We start from the raw sequence: 18,068 nt of genomic DNA, 5'->3' as shown, positions 1-18,068 counted from the left end.
GGGACCACTGTAATTCTTTCTGGACTCTTCTTACAGATGGGATGGATTCCGATAACAGCAGAAATGTCAAGGATTCTTTCACATGTGCAGTTTTGCTTCAGGCTTTAGAGGAAAAACTAGTAGTGGATTCAGAGAGAAGCAGACTCCTATCTATAAACTTCCCATCTAAACTTTTGGACAATGGCTTCAGAATCTGTCTCAAGATGGTGTGAAAAAGCATCCGCCCCCTAGACATCTCATCCCCTATCCAAAAGGACAGGGGACAAGATGTCTGATTGCGGGGGTCCCACAATTGGGACCCCCACGATCTCTGCAGCGGAGTACCCCTTTAAAGGAATTGTATCGTTAAATCTACTTTATTTGAAGATGAAGAAAAAAAAATATAGAAGACAATTCCACATCTGTCCAAAGCTTGTGTATTGTATTATATTGTAGTTTTGCATTTAGCAATTCACAAAATTGTGGAGTTTTTCAATGAATGTATTAAACTTTTCCACTACCATAATGTATTTAAAAAAAATCTCACAACCACTTAGATAGGTAACTCATGTTAGATGGGAAAGATGGGGCTTTGGTCTTACACGGAGAAATACAACTCAGCTGGCCCTATGGTGGTCAGCTTTGAGGAGTGGGATGTCCCACAAATCTTCCTATCGCCCATCATTGCACTGGGGGAGATCCTAATAACACTATACTCTGGAGGACTTCACACATCGCATAGCAGAATTTCGGTTACAGATTTTGCAACTACAATTTAAAGCAGCGTACAATACAATGGAAGTCAATTTGGATTTAACAAACAACATTCTTCTGGTCTACTTTCCCACAAGCATAATATGGACACGTGTTTCCATCCGTTTTATGGCTGCATGACAAGGCCTGACCCTGCGGCAGATGACCTGATAAGATCCAGATAGCTGTCAGCTCAGGTCATCAGACCAGTGGTTTGGCCTAGATCTGCAGCCATAAGACAGATGTGGAAATGTCTTCCTATTACACTCGTGTGAAACCGGCCTTAGGCTGTTTATACACTGAAATGATTACAAGTAGATTTTCTGTAAATTTCACTATAAGCATTGCAAATAGAAATTGGCTGCGTAAATTCATGACAGTTCATAGTAGGACTGACATGGGGAGAATGAGAAAACTCCCAGCGGGGCCTCAATGTGGGGCTGATTTTTCAGACCCATCCAAATTCAGTTCTTGTAAATTGTTGCAGATTTTTTAAACTGACACAAAAATTCTGCAGCAATTACAGTGCTCCCTCAAGTTACAATATTAATCGGTTCCAGGACGACCATTGTATGTTGAAACCATTGTATGTTGAGATCATAACTCTATGGAAACCTGGTAATTGGTTCTGAAGCCCCCAAAATGTCATCCAAAAATAGGAAAAAGTGAGGATTAAAGATAAATAAGTAGATAACTAATATAGATAAAGCAAATCCTTACATATAAAAGTAAGAAAGATCTGCTGGAAGGTGTAATCACTGTCTATTTCAGTGTTTTCCAACCAGGGTGCCTTCAACTGTTGCAAAACTACAACTCCCAGCATGCCCGGACAGCCTTTGGCTGTCCGGGCATGCTGGGAGTTGTAGTTTTGCAACAGCTGGAGGCACTCTCGTTGGGAAACACTGGTCTATGTAGAGGACAGGAGCTTCTTCAGGGTCCTGTACAGTACACGCAATGTCCTACAAAAGTAAAATGGAGCCGCCCTTACTTGGTGTCCAAGCAGCTAACCCTGGCACAGGTTAAAAGTAGTACAGAACATGTAATACCTCCCTGTAATGTAGGGGGCGCTACCAGACACCAGTCAGTGCATACACTTCAGTAATACAGGGGTTTTACCAGTGAATGCCCATTCTGATTGGTCAGTTCTTCCAGCCATTGGCATGTTTTGCAGATTCCATAGCATTGTATGTTGAGTCTGGTTTCAAGTTACAATGGTCCAGAAAAGACCATTGTATGTTGAAACTATTGTATGTTGAGGCCATTGTAAGTTGAGGGATCACTGTATATGACCCTATCCTTAAAGCGTACAGCCATTTGAATAAACTTTTCACATGCTGCCCAGACATGTCAATAGTTTAGATTGCACCAGTCTCACTCCTGAGACCCACTGTGCTCACATGTTACAGCCATATGAAGTGCACAGCAGAGTGTGCCTCACCTCCCGGCTGTCACTCAAACCTGACCCTTTGATTGCCTAATTCTATAGAGTGAAAAGGTCAGAAGGGGCTGCCAGCTGGGGAGTGAAGAGCGCTGTCATGCACTTCAAAGGGTTATAACTTGCAATCGCAGTGGGTCTCAGGAGTTAGACCTGGTGTGATCTAAAACTGGACATGTCTGGACAACATATCAAATGTTTATTCAAATGAATAATGAATGGTTTATAATGCCCTATGTGGGGAAGCAAATAACAGCTGACAGGGACCCTAATTCAGGGTTTTTGTAAAAGTCCATTTATTAGGCTGGGTTTGCATATGTCTGGCATTCCGGCATAGGTGAACTCAGCTTAGGTCTGGACGCAACTGATGCCACAACTGATGGCAAGTTGTCATCAGTTGTATGGCATCCGGCAACCATTGTTTCTGGATGCCTGATAGGGGAACGCAGCAAGCTGCGTTCTCCTGTTCGGTGCTCTCTGGCGTGTCCAACCATCCGGTGTCAAAATTGAGACACTGGATGATTGTGAACTGTCCCTTTCAAATGAATGGGATCAGTTCTAGCATCAGTTTCCCTCCGGTGCACACCAGAGGGAAACTATGCTGGACACCTGATATATGTGAACCCAGCCTTGGGACTACAGAGCAAGCATGCTGCCACACCAGACCAACCACCTGTTTCTGATAGACAGCTGTCAATATTGAGCACAAACACATAGCTGTCAATCAACAGCGTATAGGCAAACCAAAATGGATGCTCATGAATATAGCAGATTGTAGTGCACACTCGCTTTGTAGTCCCAGCTAATAAATGGGATTAGAGTTAAGACGAGGGTAGGTTTACACTGTGTTAGTACTCTCATTAGTTGTATCCATTGGTATCCCGCTGAAAACAGGATGCCAACATGTACTGTAAACGGGAGCAGCAGATCCCATTGATTTCAATGGCCAGAAAGGAGTCACCTAGGTACTCGATTTGGAACTTGTGAGCTATTTTAACAGAACTTCAAAACATAGCAGTCTGTGCTTTTGAATTATGGATACAAGTAATGAGAGCATTAACGCAGTGTAAACCTAGCCTGAGTCAGTCCAGAATTTGGGTCCATCTCACCAGGTTTATGCTGTTCTCAGTTAAGGCATCATAAAGCTGGTGGCAGATTCTTAAAGGTGTGTTCCCCAAAGGATAGGGGATAAGATGTCTGATCGCGGGGGTCCCGCCGCTGTGGACTCCCGCGATCTCTCAGGTGCGCTCGGCATTCGTTTAGAGCATCGGGTGCAGTGCCGGAGGCTCGTGAAGTCACGGCCACGCTCGTGATATCACAGCCATGCCCGCTCATTGCAAGTCTATGGGAGGGGGCGTGATGGCCATCACGCCCCCTCACATACACTTGCATTGAGGGGGCGTTACCATGACATCATGAGTGGGGTGTGACTGTGACGTCACAAGCCTCCACCCCGCATGGGCAGTCATCCGGCACAGAGTGAAGTTTGCTTGTGCACCGAATGTCAGGGGTGCCGCAGCCGAGATCACATGGGTCCCCAGCAGCCAGCTGATCATTAGGACAAATTGGCAGTGGTGCTACGAAAGTGCGGCCACATCCTTCTAACCAATAACCAGTTAATTAGATATCATTTCTCTTAATGCTTCAATGTAACTTCCACTAGATCCTGTATTTACATATGACAACAAACTCTTCCTTGGTCCAATCGTTTTACTGCCTGTGGTTTTCTTTCAGGATTCAGGTTGAACGGCTTGTTCCGTTTGGCAGCTGAGAGAATAATTGAAGGTTGGGTTAGGAGAGGGATTGGCCTCAGGTGAGCTTTGGCTTACCCCTCCCTCCAGTACATAAGGTTAGGCATGACTGTGAGCAGGCAGTCACAGGAAGAACGCCATGGCTGAGTCCCAGCTTCAGTGCTTGAGAGATGACCATGTGAATGAGAAGATCACCGAGAACTTGGTCTACTTCTACTACAGTGAGGATCAGAGAAGGTGCCTAGAAATTCTAGTCAACAATGGGATCCAGGCTTACAGACAGCACATTAAGGAGAACCAGCTAAAGGATTTTCTTTCTACCAAAGAACTAACAGAACTGAAAAGTGACTTTAGCAAATATGAAATTGAGAGTCCAAAGAAACAAAGAAAACAACAGGCGAGTAAGCAGGAGGAGAAAGAGTCCTCCCTACAATACTGGCCCGCACTCTCAGATACAGAGATCCCCCCTCTGGACCTCGGCTGGCCCGAAAAAGGGTTTTACAGAGGCGTCAGCCAGATGCTGGTTTATACCCATCCTCCTAAGGAAAATGCTCCCACCATAAAGGCCGTTGTACGAGATATAATCCAAAAAGCAAAAAAGGTAAGTTTGGCTGACTTCGTCTTACACTGGCCATAGACGGAAGGATTTTAGCATGCGATAGAACCAATATAGAAATCTTGGATTAAACTAGATTAATGGAAATGACTTTATTCATTGGGAAAATGTATCACAGTTTCTTTTCTGTCTGTGTTAGCAGTTTTATCTAGAGTATTTGTTCTTTGGATAGCTACGGAAACGTTGACTGTTACTTTGAAAAGCCCAGCTGTTTACCATTGCAGGCAAAGTCGTTCTATCATGCTAAGTATATATTTCGTACCTTCACGTGAAGTCTTGCACCCAAACTATCGTTGGCCCTCGTGAGAATAACAGAGATGAATCTACATTAGGCAGCGTGATGTATAGTGGAAGAGTTCAGACATGTCTAGACATTTATGAGCAGTCTGCATGAAGTATCCAAAAACAGTGATCCCTCACCTTACAGTGGCCTCGACATACAATAGTTTCAACATACAATGGTCTTTTCTGAACCATTGTAAGTTGAAACCAGACTCAACATACAATGTACGGACAGTCCAGATCTGTGAAATGTGTCAATGGCCGGAAGATCTGACCAATCAGAATGGGCATTTTACTGATAAAACACCTGTATTACTGAAGTGTATGCACTGACTGATGTCTGATAGCGCCTCCCTACAGTACAGAGAGATACTACATGTTCTGTACTCTTTACCTGTGCCAGGGTTACCTGCTCCTTTGGACACCAGGATAGGGCGACTCCATGTTCCTTTTTTAGGACATTGCGTGTTCTGTATAGGACCCCGAAGAAGCTCCTGTCCTCTACATAGACCAGTGTTTCCCAAGCAGGGTGCCCCCAGCTGTTGCAAAACTAAAACTCCCAGCATGCCCGGACAGCCTTTGGCTGTCCGGGCATGCTGGGAGTTGTAGTTTTGCAAAAGCTGGAGGCTCCCTGCTTGGGAAACACAGACATAGACAGTGATTTACAGCTCCCAGCAGATCTTTCTTACTTTTATATGTAAGGATTTGCTTTATCTATATTAGTTATCTACTTATTTTTTTTTTATTCTCACTTTTTCCTATTTGTGAAGGACATTTTCCATAGAGTTCTGGTCTCAACATACAATGGTTTCAACATACAATGGTCGTCCTGGAAGCAATCAATTAATATTGTAACTTGAGGGACCACTGTAATCACCTACAGATTTCACCTACATACAGAAATGTACAACACCTATGACGTAACAACTATACTTTTATTATTTAGGTCTTATTAGGGTATGGAGAATGATTTGACAAGGTCTCCTTATCTGAACGACACTGATAACAATGGATGTCTACTGATATCAACATTTGTTCTTAAATCCTTTTAGTCTTCCAATACTTAAAACAAAGCAAAAAAAAAAACATATGTCATGGATTTTATGACTTTAGATCACATATATGCCACCGTTCTTTAGTGCACAACTATGGAGCAGAAGTGTGTTTTTAGAAACCTAAGAAATATGCCATTTTCCGTAAGTGTTCCAAATGCTTATGTTCCCATTTGTTCGAAGGGGTGCCCCAATACTATACTGTATACGTTCTATATCTATTGTACTTCCTACATCCCTATATCCTTCTCCAGAGATTACACAAACCTATATAGCAAGAAAACTGTGGCAGACAACAACGTGAATGCAAATAATGTTTATTGTTTAAAATTACAATAAAAACAGGATTGGCGTCTGACAAATATGGAACATCTCTCATATGGAAGCTACTAATAATATGTAAAATGCCAGCATAGTATCTCAAGGTAATAGAATTCTATATAGCAGCATAACAACAATACACTGCTGTATCCAGATTCAGTGCATGGAAATATATGCTCCCGGAAGAAGGACGCAAGTCCAAAACGGACGTAGGGGTGGACGTCTCTCTGTTGCACTTTCTGCTTGCACATGTAGGTATTTTGCTGCTGTGATCCTGCGCTTGTACTGTACTTTAGCACTTTATGTATATATTTTCATGCACTGAATCTGGATACAGCACTGTATTGTTGTTATGCTGCTATATAGAATTCTATTACCTTGAGATGCTATGCTGGCATTTTACATATTATTAGTAGCTTCCATATGAGAGATGTTCCATATTTGTCAGACGCCAATCCTGTTTTTATTGTAATTTTAAACAATAAACATTATTTGCATTCACGTTGTTGTCTGCCACAGTTTTCTTGCTATATAGGTTTGTGTATTGGTGTTTCCTGTATTGGCAGTATAGATATGTCCATATACACATAGCCTTAGGAGCACCATAGGGACGTATTATAGTTCCCCTCCCATACTAGGCTTTTCACTGTTTTTTGTTGGTGTACTTCTCCAGAGATTACAATAGACCATTCATAACCTTCCGATCTGTGACCATGAAAGTGTTAAGTGCAGTCAGTGTTCTTTGGAATCCATCCCCATATAAAACATGTTACTTCCTGAAAGATTTTCTGACCGGAATGATCTATGGTGTTGTACAGTACATGGAAAGGGATTTATCACAGGGTTCTATCCAGTATATTATGTTCCCATTATTTTATCTTCAACTTCCTCTAATGGGACTCTGGTTTGGCATTTTTTTCTCTAACTACAGTGCTCCCTCAAGTTACAATATTAATTGGTTCCAGGACGACCATTGTATGTTGAAACCATTGTATGTTGAGATCATAACTCTATGAAAACCTGGTTATTGGTTCTGAAGCCCCAAAATGTCACCCAAAATAGGAAAAAGTGAGGATTAAAGATAAATAAGTAGATAACTGATATAGATAAAGCAAGATCGTACATATAAAAGTAAGAAAGATCTGCTGGAAGCTGTAATCACTGTCTATTTCAGTGTTTCCCAACCAGGGTGCCTTCAGCTGTTGCAAAACTACAACTCCCAGCATGCCCGGACAGCCTTTGGCTGTCCGGGCATGCTGGGAGTTGTAGTTTTGCAACAGCTGGAGGCACTCTCGTTGGGAAACACTGGTCTATGTAGAGGACAGGAGCTTCTTCAGGGTCCTGTACAGTACACGCAATGTCCTACAAAAGTAAAATGGAGCCGCCCTCACCTGGTGTCCAAGCAGCTAACCCTGGCACAGGTTAAAAGTAGTACAGAACATGTAATACCTCCCTGTACTGTAGGGGACGCTACCAGACACCAGTCAGTGCATGCACTTTAGGAATACAGGGGTTTTACCAGTGAATGCCCATTCTGATTGGTCGGTTCTTCCAGCCATTGGCACGTTTTGCAGATTCCATAGCATTGTATGTTGAGTCTGGTTTCAAGTTACAATGGTCCAGAAAAGACCATTGTATGTTGAGGCCATTGTAAGTTGAGGGATCACTGTATATGTAAATTACATACAATAAAACACTATAGGGTTGTTTTCTGTTCGAGCACCAGCTTGATACATTTAATGTAAGATTGGCAGAACTCCATAGTCCACATGGAACAGCTGGTATTAGTGTTCTATCCCAGGGACGTACCTGGGGATTGGCATTGCCTAATGTGCCATGTGGTGCCAATACGCCTGCTTTGACCACCTCTACTCTATTTACTGCACTTTGCATACCCAGATTCTTCAGTTGTTATTCTAAGCTATGGATTTTCCAGACGCCGTGTCATGAAGTTCTTTAGATCACGAGTGTGACTGATACTAGATGACCTCACGCTCCTTTTATGCATTGTAAAGCCAAAACAGTGCACCTGTTGTGTTAAAGGGGTACTACTGTGGAAAACTTTTTTTTTTTAAATCAACTGGTGCCAGAAATTTAACAGATTTGTAAATCCCTTCTATTAAAAAATCTTAATCCTTCCAGTACTTTTTAGGGGCTGTATACTAAAAATAATTCCAAAACAGAAATGCATTTCCTGTGATGTCCTGACCACAGTGCTCTCTGCTGACCTCTGCTGTCCATTTTAGGAACTGGAGAAAATCCCCATAGCAAACATATGCTTCTCTGGACAGTCCCTAAAATGGACAGCAGAGGTCAGCAGAGAGCACTGTGGTCAGGACATCACAGGAAATGCATTTCTGTTTTGGATTTCTTTTTAGTATACAACCCCTAAAAAGTACAGGAAGGATTAAGATTTTTTAATGGAAGTGATTTACAAATCTGCTTAACGTTCTGGCACCAGTTGATTAAAAAAAAAATAATAATAATAATAATTTTCCACGGTAGTACCCCTTTAATACATTGTTTCTAAATTCTTGTTTATTGTTATTTTTCTTTATTACTTGTAGTTACTGTAATTGTTTTTAAAACTTGGAAAATCCAATAAAAACACTTTGAATATAATATGGAAATCCCATACACAGTAGTTATAGACAAACTTTTTAGACATGAGTATACAAGCAATCATCCTAAAGGTAGATCTGGACTGTGTCTAGGTTCACATCAGGAAAGACAAATGCATTATAGAGTATTCCTAGTTACTGTGTTTTAGCAGGATTTTGCATAATGGTATAAGCAAAGTGCAAAGAGCCTGCATGGAGGCACATGAGCCCCTACAGTCCAGTGTTACTGTATTAATAGTGCTGATTTATAGTCCTATTATCTATGCTCCAAGCAGAATAAGCAAGGTTACGGAAGACCCAGATATAATAGGACAAACTACTGTGATAATAATACTTTTAAACAATAGCAAGAACGATTAAAAGTACCGGAGTTTCAAAAAGTACATAAGGACTCACTTTTAGCACTAAGGCCGGACTATGTAAAGTTATTTTGGTGACATACAAAGGTTTTACGGGATTTATGTTAAGTATAAAGTCCAGGATGTGATCGGCCCCACTGATCCCCTCTCTGGGTCTCGCTCACACACAACAAGCCATCTACTTGGCGGCTCTCCTCAGGCTCCATGTCACTTTCCCAGCATTGTCAGCCTCTAGTCCACCAATGTTTCTACAGCTTTCCGCTTGTTGTCTCTCCTGCAGTGTACAAGCTTTTTTCAGATGAACAGGCTGCAGGGCTACTTTCTCTCTTAAGCTGACAATACACATGCAATAGTTGCTGTTTGGCAAATTGCTATCCCTCCTAATCCTCCCCACACAATGAACATTTTGCTCGCATGAGCTTTCATGTGTTTTGAATGAAAAGAGGAGAGGTAAGCTGCTGTCAGACACCCCTTGCGATGGGTTTTCTCATCAAGAACAAAGTGGCTGGGCAGTTAATGTGCGTGGTTCTTCCTCCCCCAACATTATCTTTCAGAAAAGAGTGAAGAGGCCACTATACACATATGACAGTGTATAGGCCAACAGTAACCCCATCTAGTCCCTCACACAGACCATCCATGCTCTCTCCAATTGGCGCAATCTTCTCTCTCTTACTACTTTTTAACTGCTCCTCCCACTCAGTTCTGTGGCCCATTGCATTGGTGTCACCTTTAATATCCTCCACCCAGCACTAGGCTCTTCTTGGACACACACCAGTGCCTGTACTTCCCCTTGATGCTGACAGTCAAGGACTGTCTATTACCATGGCCAGTTATACTTTCTACCCCCAACATTATCTTTTAGAAAAGTGTGGAGAGGCCTCCATACACATTAGACAGCGTATAGGCCTACAGCAACCCCATCTAGTCCCTCACATGGACCACCTATGCTGACTCCTATTGGGGTTCAACTTCTGGGCTGTGGCCCACTGCATTGGACTCACCTTGTATATCCTCCACCCAGCACTAGGCTCTTCCTGGGTACACACCAGTGTCTGTACTTTCCCTCAATGCTGACAGGCAAGAGGACTGTCATTCCAAGGGCCCGTTAACTAGTCAGTCCATTATGACAGTGCTGGCCAGTTTTGCAACCCATGTCCAGATGACCTGTAAATTAAAGGAAACATTTATATCCCCCCCCCCCCAGCCTTTTGGGGTGGTAAGTATTAGGCTGCTGTGTGTATATGCATACATGGCACCTACAACATAGCAATCTATCAATCACCCCCCCCACCCCCACCCCCAGGGGTGGTGGGAATTTACTTGTGATGAATACAGCACAAGCTAAATTATTTACTGCATTCTTAAAGAGCATCAGATTGCGCTTTCCTATACAAAAAATGTATATTACACAATGGCCTGAAACCAAAACTGCCTGTTTTTGCCCAGAATAACCAACCAATTACACCAGTTGCTGGTATAATGAAGGCTGAGCTGTGATTGGTGACTGAGCGAAACCAGACAGTTTTGTTTCAAGGCAGATTGATGAATCTGGGCTAATCTATGTTTCTATAGTGATCAACAATGTGATGTAAGCTGGACCTAGAGGGCCAACCACTCAGTATAATCCTCCAGGTATGGGCCCCTAGAAAATGCATAAAAGCATGGATGACTCCCTGAGCATGAACGACACTTTGGTAGACATGCTTCAATGGATACTCCCACTGTATGTGAAATCTGAACTCCCTACGCATTTCTATCACCAGGAATGGTGATGTCATCAGGTGAGATGGATGTAAAGGGGGGTGTATCCGCATAAGTACTATCACAAAAAGATGTAAGGTTGTTGCTAGGTAATGGTATTCAGCAGGTCGATGGTCCTTTTATATGAGGACAGATAACCCAAATGCAACAGAGATCAACTCCTGGTAATGGAGTGAGACATAGCATAGTCCAGAACCGTCAGCCTCCGCCATAGTCATGCTGAGGTCATGCCCCTAGTCCGGAGTACAATAAGAAGGTGAGAGATCTGGCAGCGCGCATCTGCAGTGGCAGAGGGCCAGCATGTATAGCTGAATATATATATATATATATATATATATATATATATATATAAATTTTTTTTTTTTTTTTTTTGCAAAACTACAACTCCCAGCATGCCCGGACAGCCGTTGGCTGTCCGGGCATGCTGGGAGTTGTAGTTTTGCAACAGCTGGAGCCACACTGGTTGGGAAACACTGACATATTTTGGGAGCATGTACCTCTGATGGGAGGCTTAAAGCCTAACAGACATAGGATATTTAACAAGGAAATGTAGATGTTTTACTATACAGAATAACACTCACTATGGAAAATTTAACATTTTGAGCTTAGTTCTCCTTTAAATGTTATCAAATTGATGCATCAGCACCAGATACTATCAAAATGAAAGCACAAGAACTAAACAAGTGTACACTGATATCTATCTATAGGTGTGCCCCAGCCTGAATGTAAAAGTAAATGCTAGGATTGACATGTAAGTTTTGCTTTGAATTTCCCGGAGATCATTTCCTCCAGTTATTTCCTCATTGATTCACTAAAGCTCTTGTGTCAAATTCATTACAATTCTTTCTTTAATTTTATCAATTTTTGAGAACAAATAGGAATTTATCTATTTTCCTTTTTATTTACAGCTCCATTCTAAAAATGAAAATGTAATAGAACCAGTCAGCTCTCCTGACACCTCTGTTTTACTACTTACTTTCCCATAAAGTAACCACAATAATTTTTTTATGGTTGATTTGTTTCCTGAATGCAATAAGAAGCAAGTTTCTATATAGTCTTTATTAAATAATTTCCTACCATTTAGCTGCTACTAAGAGAAAGATAAGATAAATCTGTCAGATGAACTTTCTGTTCTCTTAGGGGGAGATTTATCAAAACCTGTGAAGAGTAAAACTTGCCCAGTTGCCCATAGCAACCAATCAGATCACTTCTTTCATTTTTTAGGAAGGCCTGGGAAAAATGAAAGACGCAATCTTATTGGTTGCCATGGGCAACTGGACAACTTTACCTCTGCACAGGCTTTGATAAATCTCCCCCTTAGTGTTAGAGATCAGAGTGAGGAGGGATTAACATACCAGCAGGGGGGGGGGGGGTTGGATATCCTTGGAGGACACCTCAAACAAGCTGTAGATAGATCAGAGAGCACATTTAATTTAATTTGTTTAAAAAGAATGGCGTTTTCTATGTTTTGTGTTTAAAAAAGCTGCCATTAGGTGTCTCCCTACTTGTCCAAAAGCACATTTCCCCCTATCTCTTGCACAGACATTGGACTCCTGCTGGCCTGGCAGAAGTCCAAAATCAGGAAATACAGTCTGAAGTGCTGAGGGGGGGGGGGGGGTGCAGCCATAGCCAATCATAGCTCGTCACACACCGAACTGCTCTGGGCTGTGTGGTGTAGCAGAGTGAGGGAGGAAGTTGTCCTTCAGATGATGTCACACCTGCTGGGGAACGCCCCTTCCTAGGCTGTGAATCTGACTGAGCTTGTCATAAAATACAGGCAATGTCAAGGTAGAAAAATATTAAAAAAATAATAAAAATAAAAGCAGGGGGTGGTTTATCATGATGGGGGGAGGGAACTGGGAGGAGTATAAAATCTAACAAGATCATGACAGGTACTCTTTAAGTTTCAATGCAAAGCAATACAGTAATACAGCAGTACCCATTGGGAAAGATTTATCAAAAGCTGTGCAGAGGAAAAGTTGCTGAGTTGCCCATAGCAACCAATCAGATCGCTTCTTTCATTTTTGAAAAGGCCTCTGAAAACTGAAAGAAGCGATCAGATTGGTTGCTATGGGCAACTCAGCAACTTTTCTTCTGGACAGGTTTTGATAAATCTCCCCCATTGTGTCTAAGCCTTTAGTACAGATTATATGCCAGGAAAAGCTCTTAGCTTCTTATGTTAAGTACATTCATAGAGCTATAATCCCATATTTTTTTTATATATTCCTTGACATTCATAGACCTACAGTTACTTTGAGGAGGCAAAAATAATGCCTTTTTGGTCTTTGTCACGGTGGTGTCAACTGTATGTGGCTCCTGGGGTGGCCCAAAATGGCTCTAAACAGCATATTGTGAAAGTACCTTATAAATACTTAGAAACCCATTGCACAATGGCACATTTGGCAGTAATCACTCCCTATGGACTGTGTGGACAGATCTCTATCACTTTTGCACATGTGGCACCTAAAGTGTTTCTCATTCTTCCTTGCAAAATGTATCAAACTTAGCTAAGTTGTATGGAGAATAAGAATGATCAGCTATGTTAAATAAGTCACAATTGTTAACTAGATAAATAGTTTTTAAGCCATCCTTATGTGGTTTTAGCTCCCTGGTTTTGGTCGTTGAAAGCTTCCGAGTTGCATTAATGAAGTGCGGGGGCTTTATAGATATAATGTCCAAAAAGAAAAAGAAACACGCAAAACAGCGCACACCCATAGATATCAAAAGAGTACTTTTATTAATACATAAATCAAAGAGACAGACAAGATTGTTTAAAAACATTTAAAACAGGCCTAAAGCAGCCAAAGCACAAAAACGGGGTGAGCTCCCTCAACAAAGGGATCGCCACCCAGGGCACATGCCTAATACAGTACATCAATATCGTCCCTATGTCATACAAATAAACTACCGCATAACACTAAATTATCACAACAGCCCATATACAACCTGTATTCTCATGTAGCAAGTAGTAGTGAAGTGACACAGGACGGTTAGTGGAGGTGTTACCAGGCAAGTGCCCCCCTAAAGACCCCACGCGTTCCGTTGCCCGTCGGCAACTTCCTCAGGGGTGTTGACACCCCTGAGGAAGTTGCCGACGGGCAACGGAACGCGTGGGGTCTTTAGGGGGGCACTTGCCTGGTAACACCTCCACTAACCGTCCTGTGTCACTTCACTACTACTTGCTACATGAGAATACAGGTTGTATATGGGCTGTTGTGATAATTTAGTGTTATGCGGTAGTTTATTTGTATGACATAGGGACGATATTGATGTACTGTATTAGGCATGTGCCCTGGGTGGGGATCCCTTTGTTGAGGGAGCTCACCCCGTTTTTGTGCTTTGGCTGCTTTAGGCCTGTTTTAAATGTTTTTAAACAATCTTGTCTGTCTCTTTGATTTATGTATTAATAAAAGTACTCTTTTGATATCTATGGGTGTGCGCTGTTTTGCGTGTTTCTTTTTCTTTTTGGACATTGTATTACGTTGATACGTATAGCAGCACCCCTTCTATAATTGATATAGCTGAGCCCGCTCACATTGTAGTGTTTGGGGCTTTATAGATATGGCATTTGGCCTTATAATGTAACATACGGTAGTTAAACTCAGACTGTGTCAGAAGTTTGTCAACTACTGCTGTATGTATTATTCTTGCTGTCTAGTACAGGACCAGGAGCACTTTGAATGTCTGGAGCCATCCGTGACTGATTACTCATGTTTGGGCAGCGAGGTAAAGCTCAATGATCGGGAGCTTCACAATATTAGTTCATTACTAGGTGCTGGTGGAAATATGTTTTAATGTTGAATAAACTTCTTTCGAAGGTATGGCACCACATAATAATATAGTAATCACCAGGGCCGGCCTTAGGTGTTCAGGCGCCCTGTGCGAGCTAACCTTGTGGCCCCTTAATCAGTCCCCTGTCCCCCTTAATCAGTCCCCTGCCCCCTTAATCAGTCCCATGTCCCCCTTCACCAGTCCCCTGCCCCCCCTTAATCAGATGCAGACCCCCTTAATCAGGCCCTCCCCCTTCACCAGTCCCCCTTAAGCAGACTCAGACCCCCCTATACCAGTCCCATGTTCTTATTACTCAGTCCCCTGTCACTCATAATCACACCATCTCCCCACTTTACCCCTTAATCAGACCCTCCCCCCTTCACCAGTCCCCCTTAATCAGACTTAGATCCTAGTGTAGGATTTGCAGAAATCTGGAAAAGCGGAGTAGATTAGAGTGTAGGGTTTGCAGAAATCAGGAAAAGCTGAGTACATGAGAGTGTAAAATTTGCAGAAATCTGGAAAAGCGGAGTAGATTAAAGTGTAGGGTTTGCAGAAATCAGGAAAAGCTGAGTGCATGAGTGTAGTATTTGCAGAAACCTGGAAAAGCTGAGTAAATTAGAGTGTAGGGTTTGCAGAAATCAGGAAAAGCTGAATAGATTAGAGTGTAGGATTTGAAAGTTGACAGCTAATGGTGCTGAGCAGTCGAGGAAAAATGAGTTCCAAATGTATACAATACTGCAAAGAAAAGAGACTGACGCACTCACCACTCTGGTCAGTTCTTCTTTAATTCAGTACTGTGAAGCAGGTACAGTCATCAATGATGCAGGGGCGCAGCGGGACGGTATCCGTTTCGCGTGATGTACACGCTTCGTCTAGCCAACGCTCACCGTCCCGCTGCGCCCCTGCATCATTGATGACTGTACCTGCTTCACAGTACTGAATTAAAGAAGAACTGACCAGAGTGGTGAGTGCGTCAGTCTCTTTTCTTCCCTGTATTATAATAATAATAGTAATAGAGCAGTTAAATAGATGCCCAGTAACCAGGATGTGATCAAACAGTTCATCGATAGAATGCATTTATGGTACAAACAAAGTCAGAATCTATTTTAGGGATTTAATTATATAGGAATTTCCAATACATGAAATAGTGATACAATACATAATGAAATAAATAAATAAAATACATGAATTAATATCATTGTTACAGAATAGTTAAATTGTTAACAAGATACTCAATCTGTTAAAAAGGGCTCATATAGGCAGATAGACCCGCTGTAGTAGAGCTATGATAAATCTATAATAAACAGATGGACTCAATAGAATGGTTTGAGTCCAGCAGGAAGTGGTCGGAACATAGGGGGAGATATATCAAAACCTGTGCAGGTGGTGCAGTTTCCCATAGCAACCAATCAGATCGCTTCTTTCATTTTTAAAAAGGCTTCTGGGAAATGAAAGAAGCGATTTGATTGGTTGCTATGGGTAACTGCACTACTCTTTTACACTGGTTTTGATAAATCTCCCCCATAGTCTCTAGCTAACGACATTCAGGCCATTAAAGGGGTACTCCGCTGAAAACTTTTTTTTTTTTTATCAACTGGTGCCAGAAATGTAACCAGATTTGTAAATTACTTCTATTAAAAAAATCTTAATCTTTCCACTACTTATCAGCTGCTGTATGCTCCACAGGAAGTTCCTTTCTTTTTGAATTTCCTTTCTGCCTGACGACAGTGTTCTCTGCTGACACCTCTGTCCGTGTCAGGAACTGTCCAGAGTAGGAGCAAATCCCCATAGAAAACCTATCCTGCTCTGGACAGTTCCTAAAACGGACAGAGATGTCAGCAGAGAGCACTGTGGTCAGGCAGAAAAGAAATTCAAAAAGAAAAGAACTTCCTGTGGATCATAACAGCAGCTGATAAGTACTGGAAGGAGTAAGATTTTTTAATAGAAGTAATTTACAAATGTGGTTAACTTTCTGGCTGGCATCAGTGGATTAAAAAAAAAAATGTTTTCAGTGGAGTACCCCTTTAAAGTAAATGGACCCACTGCTGTGGGCGGAGGTATATATTGGTATCCCTTTTTTGGCAGGATGCCGACATATACCTGTAAAGTACAGCAAAGTTGGTTCAACTTCAAAATGCATTATACCAATGTGCGCCTACTTAGAATGGAAAACTTTATAAAGTGTGATGTTTAGTTCACACTTTAGTCCCAATATAATGAGAAGGGAAGTTCCTAAGATCAGAAGGGGGAATATCTGGCGATTCCTCCTGAACATCTTGAGAAAAGTGATTACAGTCGGTACAACACCCATAGCTGAGGGTATTACTTACCTGTAAAACCTGATATACCATATATCTTCCTTTTTAAGGTGTTGCCCTAAGCGATTATCTTTCTTTTTTTCTTTTAATTCCCATGTAGTATCCCGACTGCTGGGAAATAGAAAATGTGGTACTTATGTTTCTTTTTTCCCACTGTAGATAAGTACCTGCCATGGCAGCAGTTTTTTTCCCTCTGTTTGTTCATGTTTGGCCAACAACTATTGAATGTGTATGGTAGCACAGACTGCAAACATCAAAAAAATCTGGTCTTAGGGCTCTTTTAGATGGGGTGACTCATTCCCTTAAAGGGGTACTCCGCTGCTCAGCGTTTGGAACAAAATGTTCCGAATGCTTAGAGACGGCGCCGGGAGCTCGTGACGTAATAGCCCCGCCCCCTCATGACATCACGTCCCGCCCCCTCAATGCAAGTCTATGGGAGGGGGCGTGACAGCCATCACGCCCCCTCCCATAGACTTGCATTGAGGGGGCAGGGCGTGATGTCATGAGGGGGCGGGGCTATGACATCACGAGCTGACAGCTCTAAGCATTCGGAACATTTTGTTCCAAACACTGACCCCCTTAAGTGGGTGCTGATCTTGTAGATTGGTGCTCCTTTAAATAGATTTCCCATGGCTCAACAATCATGCAGGCATGACCTCATGAACTATCACAGAATCGATTGTTTGCGTGGATCTTTACTACCATCATTCTTCTGCCGCACTTTTCCCATTATAAGGGAAGATGTGCGATCAGCGAACAATAATTTTTTTAACCCACTTATATGATGCGATCAACCAATGGAGACGTATTTGCATAATTTGCTGGCTGATTGCTGGGCCTGTAACATAGGGCAATATCAGTCTATTTGGCAGATAATCACCCCCTGTGTAATAGGGCCTTTGGGGGAGATTTATCAATTTCTGTGCAGAGGAAAAGTGGTGCACCCATGGCAACCAATCAGCTTGCTTCTTTCATTTTTAAAGAGATATGTGAAAAATGAAAGAAGTGATCTGATTGGTTGCCATGGGCAACTTCACCACTCTTCCTCT

At 42.1% G+C, this 18,068-nt stretch overlaps 1 protein-coding gene across 1 annotated transcript in view; it reads left to right on the top strand.

Moving 5' to 3' along the window:
- The first annotated feature begins 3,697 nt into the window (after nucleotides 1–3,697).
- The window catches only part of FAM83F (family with sequence similarity 83 member F), a 52,708-nt gene continuing 38,337 nt past the window's right edge, over nucleotides 3,698–18,068 (top strand). Inside the window, exons 1-2 of the mRNA XM_056524024.1 lie at nucleotides 3,698–3,816; nucleotides 3,902–4,519. Of these exons, the coding sequence (XP_056379999.1) occupies nucleotides 4,058–4,519 (462 nt within the window). The 5' untranslated portion in view covers nucleotides 3,698–3,816; nucleotides 3,902–4,057. The remainder of the gene's footprint in view (nucleotides 3,817–3,901; nucleotides 4,520–18,068) is intronic.

This window comes from Hyla sarda, chromosome 6, assembly GCF_029499605.1.
Source record: "Hyla sarda isolate aHylSar1 chromosome 6, aHylSar1.hap1, whole genome shotgun sequence".
Classification (NCBI taxonomy): Eukaryota; Metazoa; Chordata; class Amphibia; order Anura; family Hylidae; genus Hyla; species Hyla sarda.
This window is presented reverse-complemented; position numbering and strand designations above follow the sequence as displayed.